The sequence below is a fragment of the Toxotes jaculatrix genome, chromosome 12, assembly GCF_017976425.1.
Source record: "Toxotes jaculatrix isolate fToxJac2 chromosome 12, fToxJac2.pri, whole genome shotgun sequence".
Classification (NCBI taxonomy): domain Eukaryota; kingdom Metazoa; phylum Chordata; class Actinopteri; family Toxotidae; genus Toxotes; species Toxotes jaculatrix.
In genome coordinates, this window is record NC_054405.1 from 12,520,261 (window position 1) to 12,534,540 (window position 14,280).

At 43.4% G+C, this 14,280-nt stretch overlaps 1 protein-coding gene across 1 annotated transcript in view; it reads right to left on the bottom strand.

The window, feature by feature from the left end:
* Positions 1-709: 709 nt before the first annotated feature.
* The window catches only part of LOC121190403 (ephrin type-B receptor 4a-like), a 34,104-nt gene continuing 20,533 nt past the window's right edge, over positions 710-14,280 (bottom strand). Inside the window, exons 4-17 of the mRNA XM_041051105.1 lie at positions 13,086-13,476; positions 10,873-11,025; positions 8,788-9,123; positions 8,579-8,703; positions 7,936-8,101; positions 7,541-7,637; positions 5,663-5,727; positions 5,381-5,494; positions 4,741-4,988; positions 4,440-4,655; positions 3,917-4,066; positions 3,347-3,540; positions 2,739-2,897; positions 710-2,482 (exon numbers count right to left, since the gene is read on the bottom strand). Coding sequence (XP_040907039.1) covers positions 2,374-2,482; positions 2,739-2,897; positions 3,347-3,540; positions 3,917-4,066; positions 4,440-4,655; positions 4,741-4,988; positions 5,381-5,494; positions 5,663-5,727; positions 7,541-7,637; positions 7,936-8,101; positions 8,579-8,703; positions 8,788-9,123; positions 10,873-11,025; positions 13,086-13,476 — 2,523 coding nt within the window. The 3' untranslated portion in view covers positions 710-2,373. The remainder of the gene's footprint in view (positions 2,483-2,738; positions 2,898-3,346; positions 3,541-3,916; positions 4,067-4,439; positions 4,656-4,740; positions 4,989-5,380; positions 5,495-5,662; positions 5,728-7,540; positions 7,638-7,935; positions 8,102-8,578; positions 8,704-8,787; positions 9,124-10,872; positions 11,026-13,085; positions 13,477-14,280) is intronic.

Here is a 14,280-nt window from a genome sequence, read left to right on the forward strand (position 1 = left end):
GAATCTGTGAGTGCTGGGAGAAAACTCAATTAGAGAAGAAAGTTTTGAGCAAATCCAGAAACATCAGTGCGACTCTGAAACGGTGGACGGAGCTGCTTCGTTGCTGAGCCTCCCTTTGCTTTGAATTCAGGACAGAAGTCACCAGGGGCAGGGACAGAACAGCCTCTTATCAGACCGGAGACAGGTGAATTGCATGGGTTGCACTTTCAGGTCAGACAGGGACTTCCTGTCACGTCTGTATGATGGCATCTGACATGACATAGCATGGCATATAATTGTGCAGATCTCTGTTTTTGGTCCACTTGAAGTAAGAATTGATTTGAGAAGACTGAATGTCTACAGAGGACATCTGACTTGTTAATAAGATGAAATATGAGCCCTTGATGGTAAACACTGCTGTGCATCTTTATTATGAATACTGAATACAGATTAGCCTACATACTTGTATCTATTCATTATTTCAAAGTTGATTTTAGTGAGATCTTCAATATGAAGACCACTTTTCCCATAATCCTTAAAGGAATCTCTCAGGCTCTTGGGTGACAATACCAGTGTTTTTGTCTAAGGCCTAAATTAAATTTATGTTAAAAAAAAAAAAGAAAATGGTTGATTTTGTTATCACAGACATTTTGTACTTATTCAAGCGGTGGAACAATTACTGGAAGTCAGTGTGCATGTGAACAGACTAGACACTATGACACAAAGAGGAAACTATTTAGAAAAAAGCATTTTATATCCAACATAGTTGTTTTAGTGGCTGTGAAAGCTCCATTTTCCTGATCCACTGCAGGTCTGTGAGCTACCTGCTGAAAATTATACATGACCCAAAATGTCAAAAAGGCTGGTATTATCCTTCAAGAGATGCAGAGTCTTTGAGAAATACTTTGACATTTTGAACTCCAGTCCATTATTCTTCTTCAACAAGCACATGTAATAATGTGAGGGGGTGGCCGCTCCGCTAATCAAACAGGAGCTCAACAATGTTGTTAGCATTCCACTTGGAAACCAATGGATACCGCCGGGGCCGCAAGCTAGCCCGTTGGCTGTGTGTTGTTTGCGATGCTAAATGTTAAGGAACCGTTTTTTTTTTTGTTTTTTTTTGTGCAGCTTGCTGGGCAAATGAACATTTTGCCGACTACACAACAAGCATCTGGTGAAGGAGAAAATACAGTGAAATTCCAAATGTCAAAGTAACCCTTTAAAGTAACATTTAAATGAGACAAAGTTGAATCACCCATGAGAGATTTCTGCTTTATAAAATTGGCATTTAAGTCCACAAAGATGAGTGATTGGCACTGGAAGATGGAGAAAAAAGAATTAAAAATTGTATCAGTTATATCGACAAAAACAGGTTTGAGGCCAGATTGCGTCCTTGGTAAATTTCTACAAAGAAAACCAATTCTACAGTGTTCTCTGGTCTCTGAGTCCACTTGGTCCTTGTTCAGTCTGACTATAATAAAACTGAGCTGCCGGCAGAAAACACGGGCAGTGGAAATAACTAACCACACTCCAAGAGAAACGCATTGGAGTTACTGAAGATTACAATTCACTCTGAAATGACAAAAGTGCTGATATGTCTCTGCGTCTCTCCTCTCCTCACACATTGCTGAGCTGGTGAGGGGAGAGCCAGACCGAGGAACATGAGAGAAGCATGATTAGGACGAGTACAGCACTCTCCAAAGTCTGCATTACACATCACACCTGAGTAAAGAGGAGGTAATGTTGAAATCAAATGGATAAAAAAAAAAAGAAGTAAAATCCAACAGTTAAAATGTTCAGTCTTAATGTGAAAGGTGCCTATTTAGTGATGTAATCCAGATGGATTTAATGCAAGACACCCAGAGTGAAAGGAGTTCTCATTCGTAATTATACAACAATATGAAAACTGATTCCTTGAACTGGCACCAGCATTTCTTTTAGTCTCCTTTGGTGAAGCGACATTTTATGGGGTCAGCAACCCGTCACATGCCAGTTTTCAAAATGACGTGATAATACAGGAACTTTGTAAACTCTGATCCGCCTCTCCTCTTGGTTTAGTACATTTATCGGGTCCTAACCCTAACCTGGTAGATATAAAAACACTGAGCACAACCTGTAAAAATGAGGCAGAGTGAGACAGTCTGCACACCCTCTGGTCACTGTGGGTGACAGGGACTCGCCAGTCTCCGGACGACTTTCTCATCCTCATGGGAAATTCATCTTAAGCCGCTGAATTTTTATGTTTTTTTTTTTTTTCCTGGGCATGAATAAATTCTGCCAGTCTCTCTTGGGAGTCCGTGTTCAAAGTGGGTCACAGGAGAGGATCCAGAGTGCTCTCAGTACATGGCTGCACCTGTGTGCTGGTGTTCACATCCAGGTTTGGAGACAGGTGAGCTAGAAGGTCACAGTTGCAGTGCTCTTGTTCCGAAAGGTCATCGTCTGGATGCTGGAAAGAATTTTCCTCTGGTGCCCGGCCAAAGTCACTCCCATGTGCAGAAGATCCCTGAACAAAGACAAAAAAAAAAATCACTAGTTAGACAAGAAGATCAGAAAAAAAACATGAAAGACATAACTTGACATAAAAGTATTATTTCAGTCATCAAATTTTTGCTCTCTGGGCTACCACAGTCGTTTTCAACTGTCACTACTAAAAGCCGAGGGTAGCTCTTTGACCTTGTGGCCGGGAGGTGTAAAAAGTGAAAATGTTCCACCAGAGATAAGTATCGGTTTAGACAGGAAAACTGGCGATAGGAACTGACTGTGTGGTGATCTGGGCCAGCTGGTCCACTGAGTTGAAGCCGGCCTGCAGGAAGCTGTCTTCGTAGCGCTCCATCTTGATGGCCCTCAGCCATTCCCCCACTGAAGCACACGACGAGAGGGACAAAGGTGCACGCTGGTCCAGCAGGGGGTAGGACGGCCTGGGGGAAAAAGTGGAGAAACAAAGGAAGGACTTACACACACTGTCACCAAAACAACAGCGAGGAGCTTATATATATCCTGCAGCAACATTCCAGCTGACACACAGAGGTATAATCTGACACTGAGTGACTGACAGGGACAAACAATGGAATTTGTCAGGGGTGGAGTGTCCTCTGCTGTATGCGACCAGCCGACAGTCAGAATGTGGAGGAAGGGAAATGGGCACAGCAAGTGGCTGACAGGTCACAGCAGGACATTAAGGTGGTACATAAGGCTGGGCAGTAGGAGGGTAATGTCTGTCCTGTGACTGTCAGAACTCTAAATGGACACCAGGAAAGAGACATTATGAAAGGACAGACCTGGTTCCTTTTTTCCTGCTCAATCCTAAGCTGTATATTTACTGTCACTGTGGGTTTGTTGCCTGTCCCAAACACATGTGCACACTCACCCTGCTCCTTCTTGTGCAACTATTTTCAGTGACGCAGGATTGCGGATCAGCTTGTCCAGGGCGCTGACCAGGTCCGTGAAGCGAGGGCGCGCCGAGCGGTCTTTCTGCCAGCAGTCCAGCATTAACTGGTGCAGGTGGGTGGGGCAGTCAGGGGGCGGGGGTAGCCGGTAGTCCTGCTCTATGGCATTGATTACCTGATGGGAGGAAAAAAGATCAAACCAATTCATTAACTGAATGGTATTTAAATCAATACTGAGCTGCTTAGAGGGCTAAAGGATTAGCAAAGGTACAAAAAGGAAGAAAAAATAAACAATACAGAAGAAGAAAAAAGCAGAAAATCCTACGATTGATTCGGCTACAATTCAAACACTAAGACTTAAAACACATTGATTATCTGAAAAGTTCAAACTTTTTTAAAAAATTTTTTAGTATGCAAATGTTTAAAATCTATTGCACAAACGTTTGATGCGGAATAGCTCAGCTTGTGGCTGAGCCTAAAAAATAAAAAACAAGGCACCTTAAAAATCACTGTCAATGAACTGGCCACCATGGCTTTTTGCTTATACTTACATCCTGGTTGCTCATGTCCCAGTACGGTCTCTCTCCAAAAGACATGACCTCCCACATAACAATGCCATAGCTCCACACATCCGAGGCCGAGGTAAACTTTCTGAAGGCTATCGCCTCCGGTGCTGTCCAGCGGATTGGGATCTTACCTCCCTGCACAGAAAAGATAACAGTCAGAGCTGCAAGACTTCACATAAACATGGTCACACAGGGCTATAGCCAGGAACATGAAGGGGGTCAAATAAGTTTATGCTGCAAAATGTGGAATCAAGATCCAATCTAATTGAAAAACAAAAAAATAAAAGCATGCCGCAACTGTACTGCAGAAATTACACCATGTCATAATCAATGGCATTTGGCAAATCAGTGTTCTGATCTCCCCTTCATGTGCCGTAGCCTTAAATTGAAAGAATTTGGATTTCACTCATATACATATTTATGAATGTCATCCTGTGGGGAGATGTACTGCAGATGAATTTAATGAAAGATTTTCTTAGGCAGTAACTGAACAGGATTGTCGTCTCACCAGAGAGCTGGTGTATGTCGGGTCAGAAGAGTTCTCTTGCAGGAAGCGTGACAAGCCGAAGTCGGACACCTTGCACACCAGGTTGCTGTTGATCAGAATGTTGCGGGCAGCCAGGTCTCGGTGGACGTAGCTCATCTCTGCCAGGTACTTCATGCCAGAGGCGATGCCGCGCAGCATACCCACCAGCTGGATGGGAGTGAACTGGCTGTCGTTCAGCTGCGGAGGAGAGAGACGGTTCAGTTAGAGAGCGAGTGAGGTGATGGCGCAGTGTTTTAGTGTGTGTTCTCTATCTCGCACTGACCCGCAGGAAAGAGTCCAGAGCTCCGTTCTCCATAAACTCTGTGAGGATCATGACCGGACAGCTGGCCGTGATGATCCCCTCCAGGTGGATGATGTTAGGGTGCTGGAATTGGCCCATGATGGAGGCCTCAGACAGGAAGTCTCGTCTTTGCTTGTCAGTGTAGCCTCCCTTTAGCGTCTTTATCGCCACGTAGTTTTCTTTTTTCCCTGGGACCCTCAGCCGCCCCCGACACACTTCCCCAAACTCTCCTGCCGCACGCAGACACATAAACACACATTAGAGCCGTTTTCTTTAGCAGGTGTTCACCACATTAGGAAGACAACTATTATCTTCAGCAAACCTAAAGCTTGCTTGCAGCTTGTGATGCCCTTTGGTTTGAATTCGGGCTACTAATAGTGCTAACATATTTATCAGTTAATTGCTTTATTTACACACCGGTACTGAATTTTGTCTGATAAAGAATACAATAGCTTTAAATGTCACAGAATCAATTTAACTTAGTAAATTAGATGTATTTTTTAATAATGTTATTTTGAAAGAAGACAAAGTACATTCAGTCTGTGAGTCCACAGAAAGAGCTGACCAGTATGAAGTTTACACATTTATGAATAATAGGAAAAGCGTATGGCTAGGGGCTTACCAGCACCGATAACCTCCTCAATCTTGACAAAGGAAACATCGATTTCCTTAGCAAACTCTCGCACCGCCTCATTAGGGTCCTCATAGGTGAAGGGGTCGATATAAACCTTGACCCCTGTGAGAGAAAGACAAACAGAGCCGTGGGAAAGGAAGGAGAAGAAGAAATGTTAGAGAACTATGAGCAGCAACAATCTCGCTCACATTAAATATGATTCTCGTGATGTGAATGAGTTGGAAATCACTGCTGAGACTTAGTGTGTATTTAGTGTCCTTGATCCGTTACCTTGGCCAACAAGGTACTGGCTGTTTTTGTCGCTCAATTCTGGATCCTTTATTCGGCTGTGCCTGCTGCAGGTAGAAAGACATCGGGGGTAAATGAAATTAGATGAGGATGGCAGTGCAGATGTGTGAAAAATGGATGTCTGACTTAATGTATTTTGGCAAGCATTCCTAATGCTTTTCCAATGTGAGGCAAATCAATGATGTGCAATGTAACTGTTTATATGCAAAACCAAGAAAAAAGAAGTCTTGCTGATTAAAATACAAAGTCCAATAAGAAAAGAAGAGCTAAAAAACATTCTGTGATTATTTTTATTTGATGTTAAAAGTCCAGACTGCAAGCAAGCATTGCAAAATATGATAATCTATTGATCCCCTGAGTACTCAGGGCCCCGCGCACAGAGAGGTCAGAGTTCAGTTCAGCTACAGACCAATACCCTCTAGTTGACACAGACCCTGTTCAGACCGGGCATTAACATGTGTCTCGGGTGATCCTATCACAAGTGGACAGCTCTAAGCATGTCAGTTTGCACCTGTCATTACAATGCGTCTCCGCATGTATCGGATCTGGCTTCCCTGCTTTATATGCCAGAAAAACATCAATTCTGTTTGTAAGGACCAAATGCGCTGTTGTTTCTGACTGTAGGCAGCGATGCACTTTCCATACCTAGTCCACTGGAAAGTAAAAGATGACGAAATCAAAACAACACATTCTGCGTCTATTCCTTGGCGTGTTCCAGGCTAGCCAAAGAAGTGGGCGGTCCTTCAGTGTGGCCCAGGACACATTTGTGTTCACACTCCTGAAAGAATGTGGCCATATATGGCCCAGACCACCTCCGAATGTGGTCTCAGTGATCTCAGTTGCTTGGGGAGTGAATGCGTCTTGACAGCATTCACTCCTGTCCCCTTGTGATGCATGTTAATGTCAGTTTTGCACGGGGCCAGAGATCCGGTGTTTTGAAAGACACACTGTTCCAAAAACAATACTAATTTTTTTTTGACAATAAAACTACGCCTTGTTGTGAAAAAGCTTCTGTTGGCCTTAAACAATCCTCAGCGATCTCAAAAGCACAATGCAGGATGGCTTGTGGTAATGATGAATATGTGAGCCAAACCCTATGGTTACGCTCTTTGACACGAGCGGCTCCATTATAATTCTGCTGGCAAAAACTCATCCCCTGCAAGACTGTAACAACCCTGTAGCTACTGGATCCCTGCCTTCCTCCATTTCTCTCCCTCTCCCACCTCATAAGCCTAAAATAGCAATAATGCACCACCCTCGGTTAGTGGCAGATCTGGGCCTCAGCCACTGGTTAGTGTGTGTGTGTAGCTATATGTGTGTGTGTAACATTATGAGTGTGTGTATGTGTGTGTGTCACAAGGTCACAGCTATTGTTCTCCTGTCCTGTGGAAACAGGGTTGGGACGCCTGCATCCTGTCTCTCCCTGCCCTCTACCTCTATCGTCATCTCTCTCAATCTCTCTCTCTCTCTTTCTCTCACACTCTCACACACACACACACACACACACACTCTCTCTCCCTCTGATGGCATCCAACACTATTTACTCAAACAATGAAGCCTAAGGAAAATGTTCTAATGAGCAGGATAACTTTTAGCTGTGCAAGCAAAAGACATCATGAGCACTGCTTTGTGTCTGAACTACCTCACAGAGGAAAAAAAAAAACAACGGTGTGGGTAACAGAGTGCAAATCCACCGTTGATGAGATATGATTTGTATAAACAAGAGAACAAAGTGGTGCAAAACTGTAAAATTGGGGTCAGGGTTGTTATTGGTTTTCGATTTCCCCATTTTGTTTTCCCATTTCCTGTTATTCTGTCAGCCTCTTTTTCTCAGCTTCTTTCCCCTTCACTTGTTCTCACCGTATGCAGTAAGCGGCCACAAAGATGAAAGTGACAAGCAGCAGCATCCCAACAGCGATAAGGATGCCAGGTACCAAGAACTGGGAGGAGTCGTGTCCTGAGACAAACAAAAGAGACAGGAAAAAAAAAAGAAAGGAAACAGACCAAAAGAAGTTAGGGTAATATAATGACAGAAAACATGAATCATTTACACTCACAGTAAAGAAAAGTATGAGTGGGAAAGAAAAAGTCTCAATACAAGGACACAGGCAATGAATTCATAACAAGAAACTGTGCAAGGTCTGACTGTGCAAAAAAGAATTTCAAAAGCAAAATGGAAAAAAAAACATGTAAAAGGAAAAAAGAGTAAAGCGTGTGAAAGTCCTTCTTCAAGAGTAAACAGAGCTTTTTCTTACCATCAGGCAGGGTGCGGAAGATGGCTGCAGGACTGAAGCTGCCATAACCAGCCGTGGTGCGCGCCCGAACCTGCACTTCATACTGAGTGGCCCTGCGGAGGTCTGTCAGCACAGCCTGGTTTCTGTTGCTCTCTGTGTAGTGGCACTGATCTTCACTACGTCGCTCCTAAATTAAAATGTGATTGTCAGAGATCACAGTCAAAAACATAATGTCAAAGTCAGAAACAAAAGGTTCTAAGAAGCCACTAAAGGGTTATCTGTAGGAATTCAAATATCTGAATCCTTAAAATATTGATTTAATTTACGTAAAAGCATCTCGTGTCTCAGCTGCAACATGTAGAAACAAAGTATTAGAAATTCAGAACTTAGATTACCATGTTTTCAGGTGATATACTGCAATATTTCATTTACACTGTCAAATGTCTGAAGCGTGTTTGTTTTACTAGCTGGTCTACATGTTACATTTTGGTTGCAGTTCACTGTGTGAGGAAATCCACATTAATTACTGCCACCCCCTGTTTACTACATCTGCATTGTGGCAGAGCATTTTTTTAATTCTGAGCCATAGTATGCGTGAAAGGAAAATAATGAAATCTGAATAGCAGCTGAACACAGTTGAGAGACGTTGTCAGGAAGCTCTCACCTTCTCACAGTAGCGTAGCTGATACTGCAGGATGGGGTAGTGCTGCTGAGCTGGGACTGACCAGTGCAGAGTCAGACTGCTCTCTGTGGAGTCACTCTTCTGAATCACAGACACCAGTGATGGCACTGAACAGATGGCAGAAGAGTTATAAATACCACATGAAATTCTGACTATTTATACCTTTCTACCTCTCCCTCTCCACTTCTTACCGTCATGGCTTGTGGTGATGTTGACACTTTCACTGGCAGGGTCCTTGCCGCTGAGCTGAGACACCCCATTGAGCGCCTGGATAGTAACGGTGTACATGGTGTGCGGCAGCAGTCCCCACACCTCCACCTTGCGACCCAGCAGGCCGAACTGCGCTGGCCGGTAGCTGACGCTGTCTCCGCAGGTGAGGCACGGTCCCTTGGGTGATCTGCACACAAAGCACCTGACAGCGTAGCTCAGGTCTGTTCTGCCACCGCTGTCCAGAGGCTCGTTCCACTCCAGGATGAGCGTGGTGCCATTTATATGGCTGCTGATGCTACGCGGGGCAGATGGAGGTTCTACAGTGACCAAAAAAAAAAAAAAAAGTTAATTTGCCATTCCCTGCGTTATAAATACTGGAAATGAACAGAATAATTGCCCTTCAAGCTCCTGTAATTGCTAAATCGTTCTGCTTAAATGGCCGCAGCTTCATATTTAACATACAGACATGAGATCGATTTTCTTATCCAATTCTCAAAGAACGCGAATAAGCATATTTCTCAAAATGTCAAACTACTCCTCCTAATGTTGTCTTTTCCCGGTCATAACAGCAGCATTAATGTCAGACCCAGGTGTTACAATTTCAGTTATTATAGCAACATTATGTATGATCATTTTTCAATTTTTCCTTGTGACTAAACGCCCCCAGAAAGCACCGGCAGTCTCCCCCCTAAAAACTGTTGCATTATTCGGTCAAAAATGTCATCATATTTAATTTTCCTGTTGTCGCCTGCCCCTGATGCAATCACAGTGTATAAGATTTCTCCATCAAATCAAATCATAATCTCCTCCGTGTCACTTCACTGCTGTTTTACCTTTCTGTGACCCACACAGACCATTTGTTCACGTTTTCCCATATACTCTGAAGACATTTTATTCAGTGCGCACATGCAGTCACGAAGCAGAACAGTGCTCCTGCAGTGGCTTTGCGTCACAACAGGAGCATATGTGTTGCAGGATTTCACTGCTGCAATTACGTTTGTCTGAAACTGGATGATAATGATCACTGTCTGAAAATTGTAAGAAGATAGCTATTGCCTCAAGCCAAGCATAACTTAACAGCAATACCACTCAGCCGCTGTGAATGAGTTTCTGTTCCTGCCAAGGAGACAGAGCTTTGTCAGTGAGCCTGCAGCTAACTTAAGTGCTAATAAGTGTTCTCATTGGAAACCCAAGTGGGGCAACATCACAGACAATCTGGGTGCATATGAATTCTGAATTCAACATTTGGGAATGAGGATTTTTCTTTTTTTTTTTTTTTTAGAGGTGATGCATTTTATGGCTTAACAATCAGAATCCACTTTCTTAAAATCACCGTGGCTGTCACAGCAATGTAAAACACTTCTTTTCAGGGGGAAAAGGGCTGCGTGATTTACAGACAGCACGGCTGGTTTGCAATTCTGCATACAAATTGAAAATGCAAGTGATGTGCAGAAGTGCGCAGGCAAACCAGTACAAAAACAGAATATATAATAGAAATGGCCTAATTAAGTGATTAATAATTAAGATAAAGCCTTTGTAATTAAAGTTATCAGGAATAATAAAATTGGTGGATGTAAATTCTAGTTGGCATTGATATCACACCTGCAGAGAACAGAAAATGTCAGCAGCCCGATGATGAGTTTCACATTGTTTTACTTCCTCTTTAGGGCCATTCCAGGAGAATGCATCTAATTAAAAAGTCCCTCCCGTTCACACGTCTAACATGCGGCTGAATTGAAATTCCTGAATCCGCATGGAGGTGACACTTCAGACCATCAATGCCTACTTCACTTTGGAGAGAAAGCCCTACCCCCAACAAACCTGTCACAAAGGACATGCATCTGAATGCCCACGACTGTGAGAAAGGACACAAAGCAGATTAGAGCAGCCTGGCTAAATGACACCAGAGGAAAAGAGAAACAGCAGCAGAGATTTTAAAAAACAAAGTGAAGAAGAAGAGCAAAGGGAGGTAAAGAGTGAGAACAAACAAGTGGATGCTTGTGTCGCTTAGCACTTCCATATTTGCATGTGGATTCGTGCCTAAGCACTGTTGCGTGCATACTTACTAGTGCACGGGGTGTCGGGATTGTCAGATTCTGCGCGTAGGTATCCAGAGCGACATGCACACACTGACGCCCCCCTGATGGTGGCGTGGCTGAATCCTGGACAGGCTGTGCACTGTCCGTCCTTGCCCGACTTGAACTGACCCACAGGACAGGCTAAGAGGGGAGAACAAATGAAGGCAAATTATCCAGAACACTGCACAAAAATCTTCACACCCGCTGTGTTCCAGACAGACCTGGGTCAAACTGAATTTGCTAAAACATTTTCTTTTTTATTCAGGGTACTTAGGTGCCAAATAGTTGCAGACAGACAAACAGAACCACAGGATGAGGGCTGAATCACAGTGACAAATAGTCTACTCAGTCAATAGACAGCATTGGCATGCTGCTTATCGGTAAATTCACCTGATCATATCTGAATAACAAGACTAAACACGTGGGAGAGTCTTTACAAAGAAGTGTCTTTGTCTATTGATCCAAATACTGTTCCAGGTCTCCTCACTAAATCCAAAAACAGTAAAACAGTGAACTGAGAGAACTAGTGTTGAAAGGCCCCGTTGATTCATCTATAAGTCCACTGACAGAAAATCACTGGACGTCAGTTTTGCCAATCCCTTAATGCAAAAATGCCATTCTCCGATTCCATGTGAGGATTTGCTGTTTTTCTCTTTGATAATAGTCACTAGTTGCCCTTGTCTGAACTCATTCAGGAACACGATACACGCCAGATTCAACAGCTTGACACATGTCCTACACAGGAATGTGTTATGAGCGGTCACCTTGTAACCCCACGTACATTCCCCCAGCACTTGTAGTGTTTACTATTCAGTGTATATGCTGATGTTAGTCAATATTTTGTTCTGTTATTCTGAGTTCTGGACTTTTTTTTTCTGACCAAAATCAATCACTCAGGGCTCTGGAATAAATAATAACATCAAAACACTTGTCACTTTGCCTTTGGCCCCTTGTTTTAAATACAAAGATTCATATTAATTATTTCCCTTCAAATCTGTTTAGGTTTCATCTTGTAATCTTCTGTGTGATATAACATTGGTAAAGCTATGGGGAAATAAGGACACATGTGGAAATATACCCCTCCCATGTTGCAGTATTTATAGCCTGCTAAGAACTTTACTTCAAAGATGTGGTTTCAATATACTAATCAAGCTCATCTAGAACACTAAATCAACTTGACAGCATTCATAAGTTTTACGTTAGAGGGTTGTGCTTGACCCAGAAAATATATGTATTGTCTACAAGAGATAATGGCATTGCAGCAAAATTAATTTAATTTTAAACCTAGATGTCGATTTCATTTTCTGAAATGACCGGTCTGTGAAGCAAATTAACTGTTCAATCTTGCTATAAAGGCAATTTCCCTTTATGGTCTGGTGAGTGTTTTTTTTTTTTTTTTCTCCTCACAACTCTGTTCAGTGACAGAATGCTGGAAATGCCAATCCCACTTCACCAGAAGCAAATGTCGGAAATTATTTTTTGTTAAGAAAAATCATTATACCTCCCACAGAGATCAAACTGAATCCTACCTTCAAACACAGACAGACACAACGGCATATTTTCTTGAGAAAACGTAGCATTTTTCTCTGCGTTTAGCGCACAATGTTTTTCCATGATGGTGGGATGTGGTGTGTGTATGTGTGTGCGTGTGCTTGTGTGTGTGTGAGAGAGAGAGAGAGAGAGAGAGAGTGCGCGTGGGGGGTGTTCATGCACGAGGCTCGTTAATTGGACTCATTAGACAGAGCCGCTGCACAGCTCCTGAGAGAATCATCCTGCCTCTTCCTTCTTTTTTTTTGTCTGCTTTGCTTTGATGTTCTCAAAGCGATATGATCTTTACCCCAAGCAAACCCCCCTCACCCCCCAGCCCCTCGCTACCTTCACCTCCCGTGCTCCTTCTATCTTGGCTGAACCATGAGTTGTCACAGCAGTAAGCCTCTGACCCTGCTCTTCCTTTCTGAGATAAGTGCTGCCCCACCTGACCTCTCTCTGTCCCCTCCGTGTCAAAGCCGTTCTCCTCCCTCATTAACTTCTTTGGTCTCTCATTTCCTCTCCAACGCTTCGACCCTCACTCAGTGAAACCCACCCTCATCTTACCATTGTTTTCTTGTTTAGTCTGCCTGCTGTGCTGCCTATGTGGGTGTAGTCTATATAAATGCATTCTTGTACTGTATATATGTGGCCTAACTTTATCTCCCTCTTACCTGTACATCGTGTGTGTCCCTCAGCGGGCTCAAATCCTGGTAGGCAGGCGCAGGAGGTTGTTGGCTGGCCCACCCACTGGCCATCTTCCCCGCAGAAGAGCTTAGGGGGCCGAGGTCGGGGCCCCTGCTGGGCAGCATGTTCCACACACATACCCTGTGCCTCTTGCACAAGAGTGCGGGGAACAGTCTCAGGGAAAGAGGAAAGAGCACTGACCAGAGGGGGACACTTTTTGAAGAATACCCTGACGGAAAGCAGGGCCATGCAGGCGCCCTGAGCCTGAAAAGCCAAATAGAAGCCTCTCTTAGAGAGAGGGCCGAGTCTTAAGGTTTTCACATTAAATTTCCGCTCCCCGTCCTTCCTCAATAGAAAGTCTGCAGCCACTGTGTCCACCTAGGACAGGAAGAAAAGACAAAAGACTTATGTAAAGGCCAGATTCCAGCACACAGGATTCAGTGTGTGTTTAAAAAGGACACGTCTGGTGGTTTTGCATGTTTTAGTCATTTTAGCCCATTAACTAAACATCACATATGCTTTACATTAGTGAACATTTTCCAGAGCATATCACAGTGATTCTAGATTGATTTACTACCTTCCTGGCATCCACTGTTTCCCATTTGTTACAGCAGGCTTTGAGCCTCAACTAGCAGGGACTTGAAACTTGCTCGAGAGGAAGGCAATTCATCACAGTGAACATTTCACCCCTTTTGTTTCTCTGTCAAAGTTACATTATTAAGTGGTAATGAAGTCGAGGAGCAAGGAGTATTTTGAAACCTCTCTTTGGGGGTGCGTTCAAGGATGCTCTGCCATCAGAGGTTTAACAAGGAGATCCATGAAAAGCTACACGACACAATGTTTGTGAGACAGACTGAATGCAACGTCGAAGAGAGTTTTTCCAAAACAGTGCTTGCTCCCATGAGACACTAACATTACCTGAATATAAAATAAAAGTGACAAAATGTTGACTGTAAAAAACTACATGCCTAAAACAACTTTTTTTTGTCTCATTCTGATACTGCAGTGAAATGGATGGAAGCCAGCTGCCTACTGGAAGGTACAAAGTCATCCTTGAATGGTAAGGTAAGCCAGACTTTCCGATTATTTTCTTCCCATCTTGTGGGGTGTTGAAGGGGTGTTCCTTCCATAAAGTTGAAGGACTCAGAAGAGATTAACAAACAAACTGATCTTCATATGTAA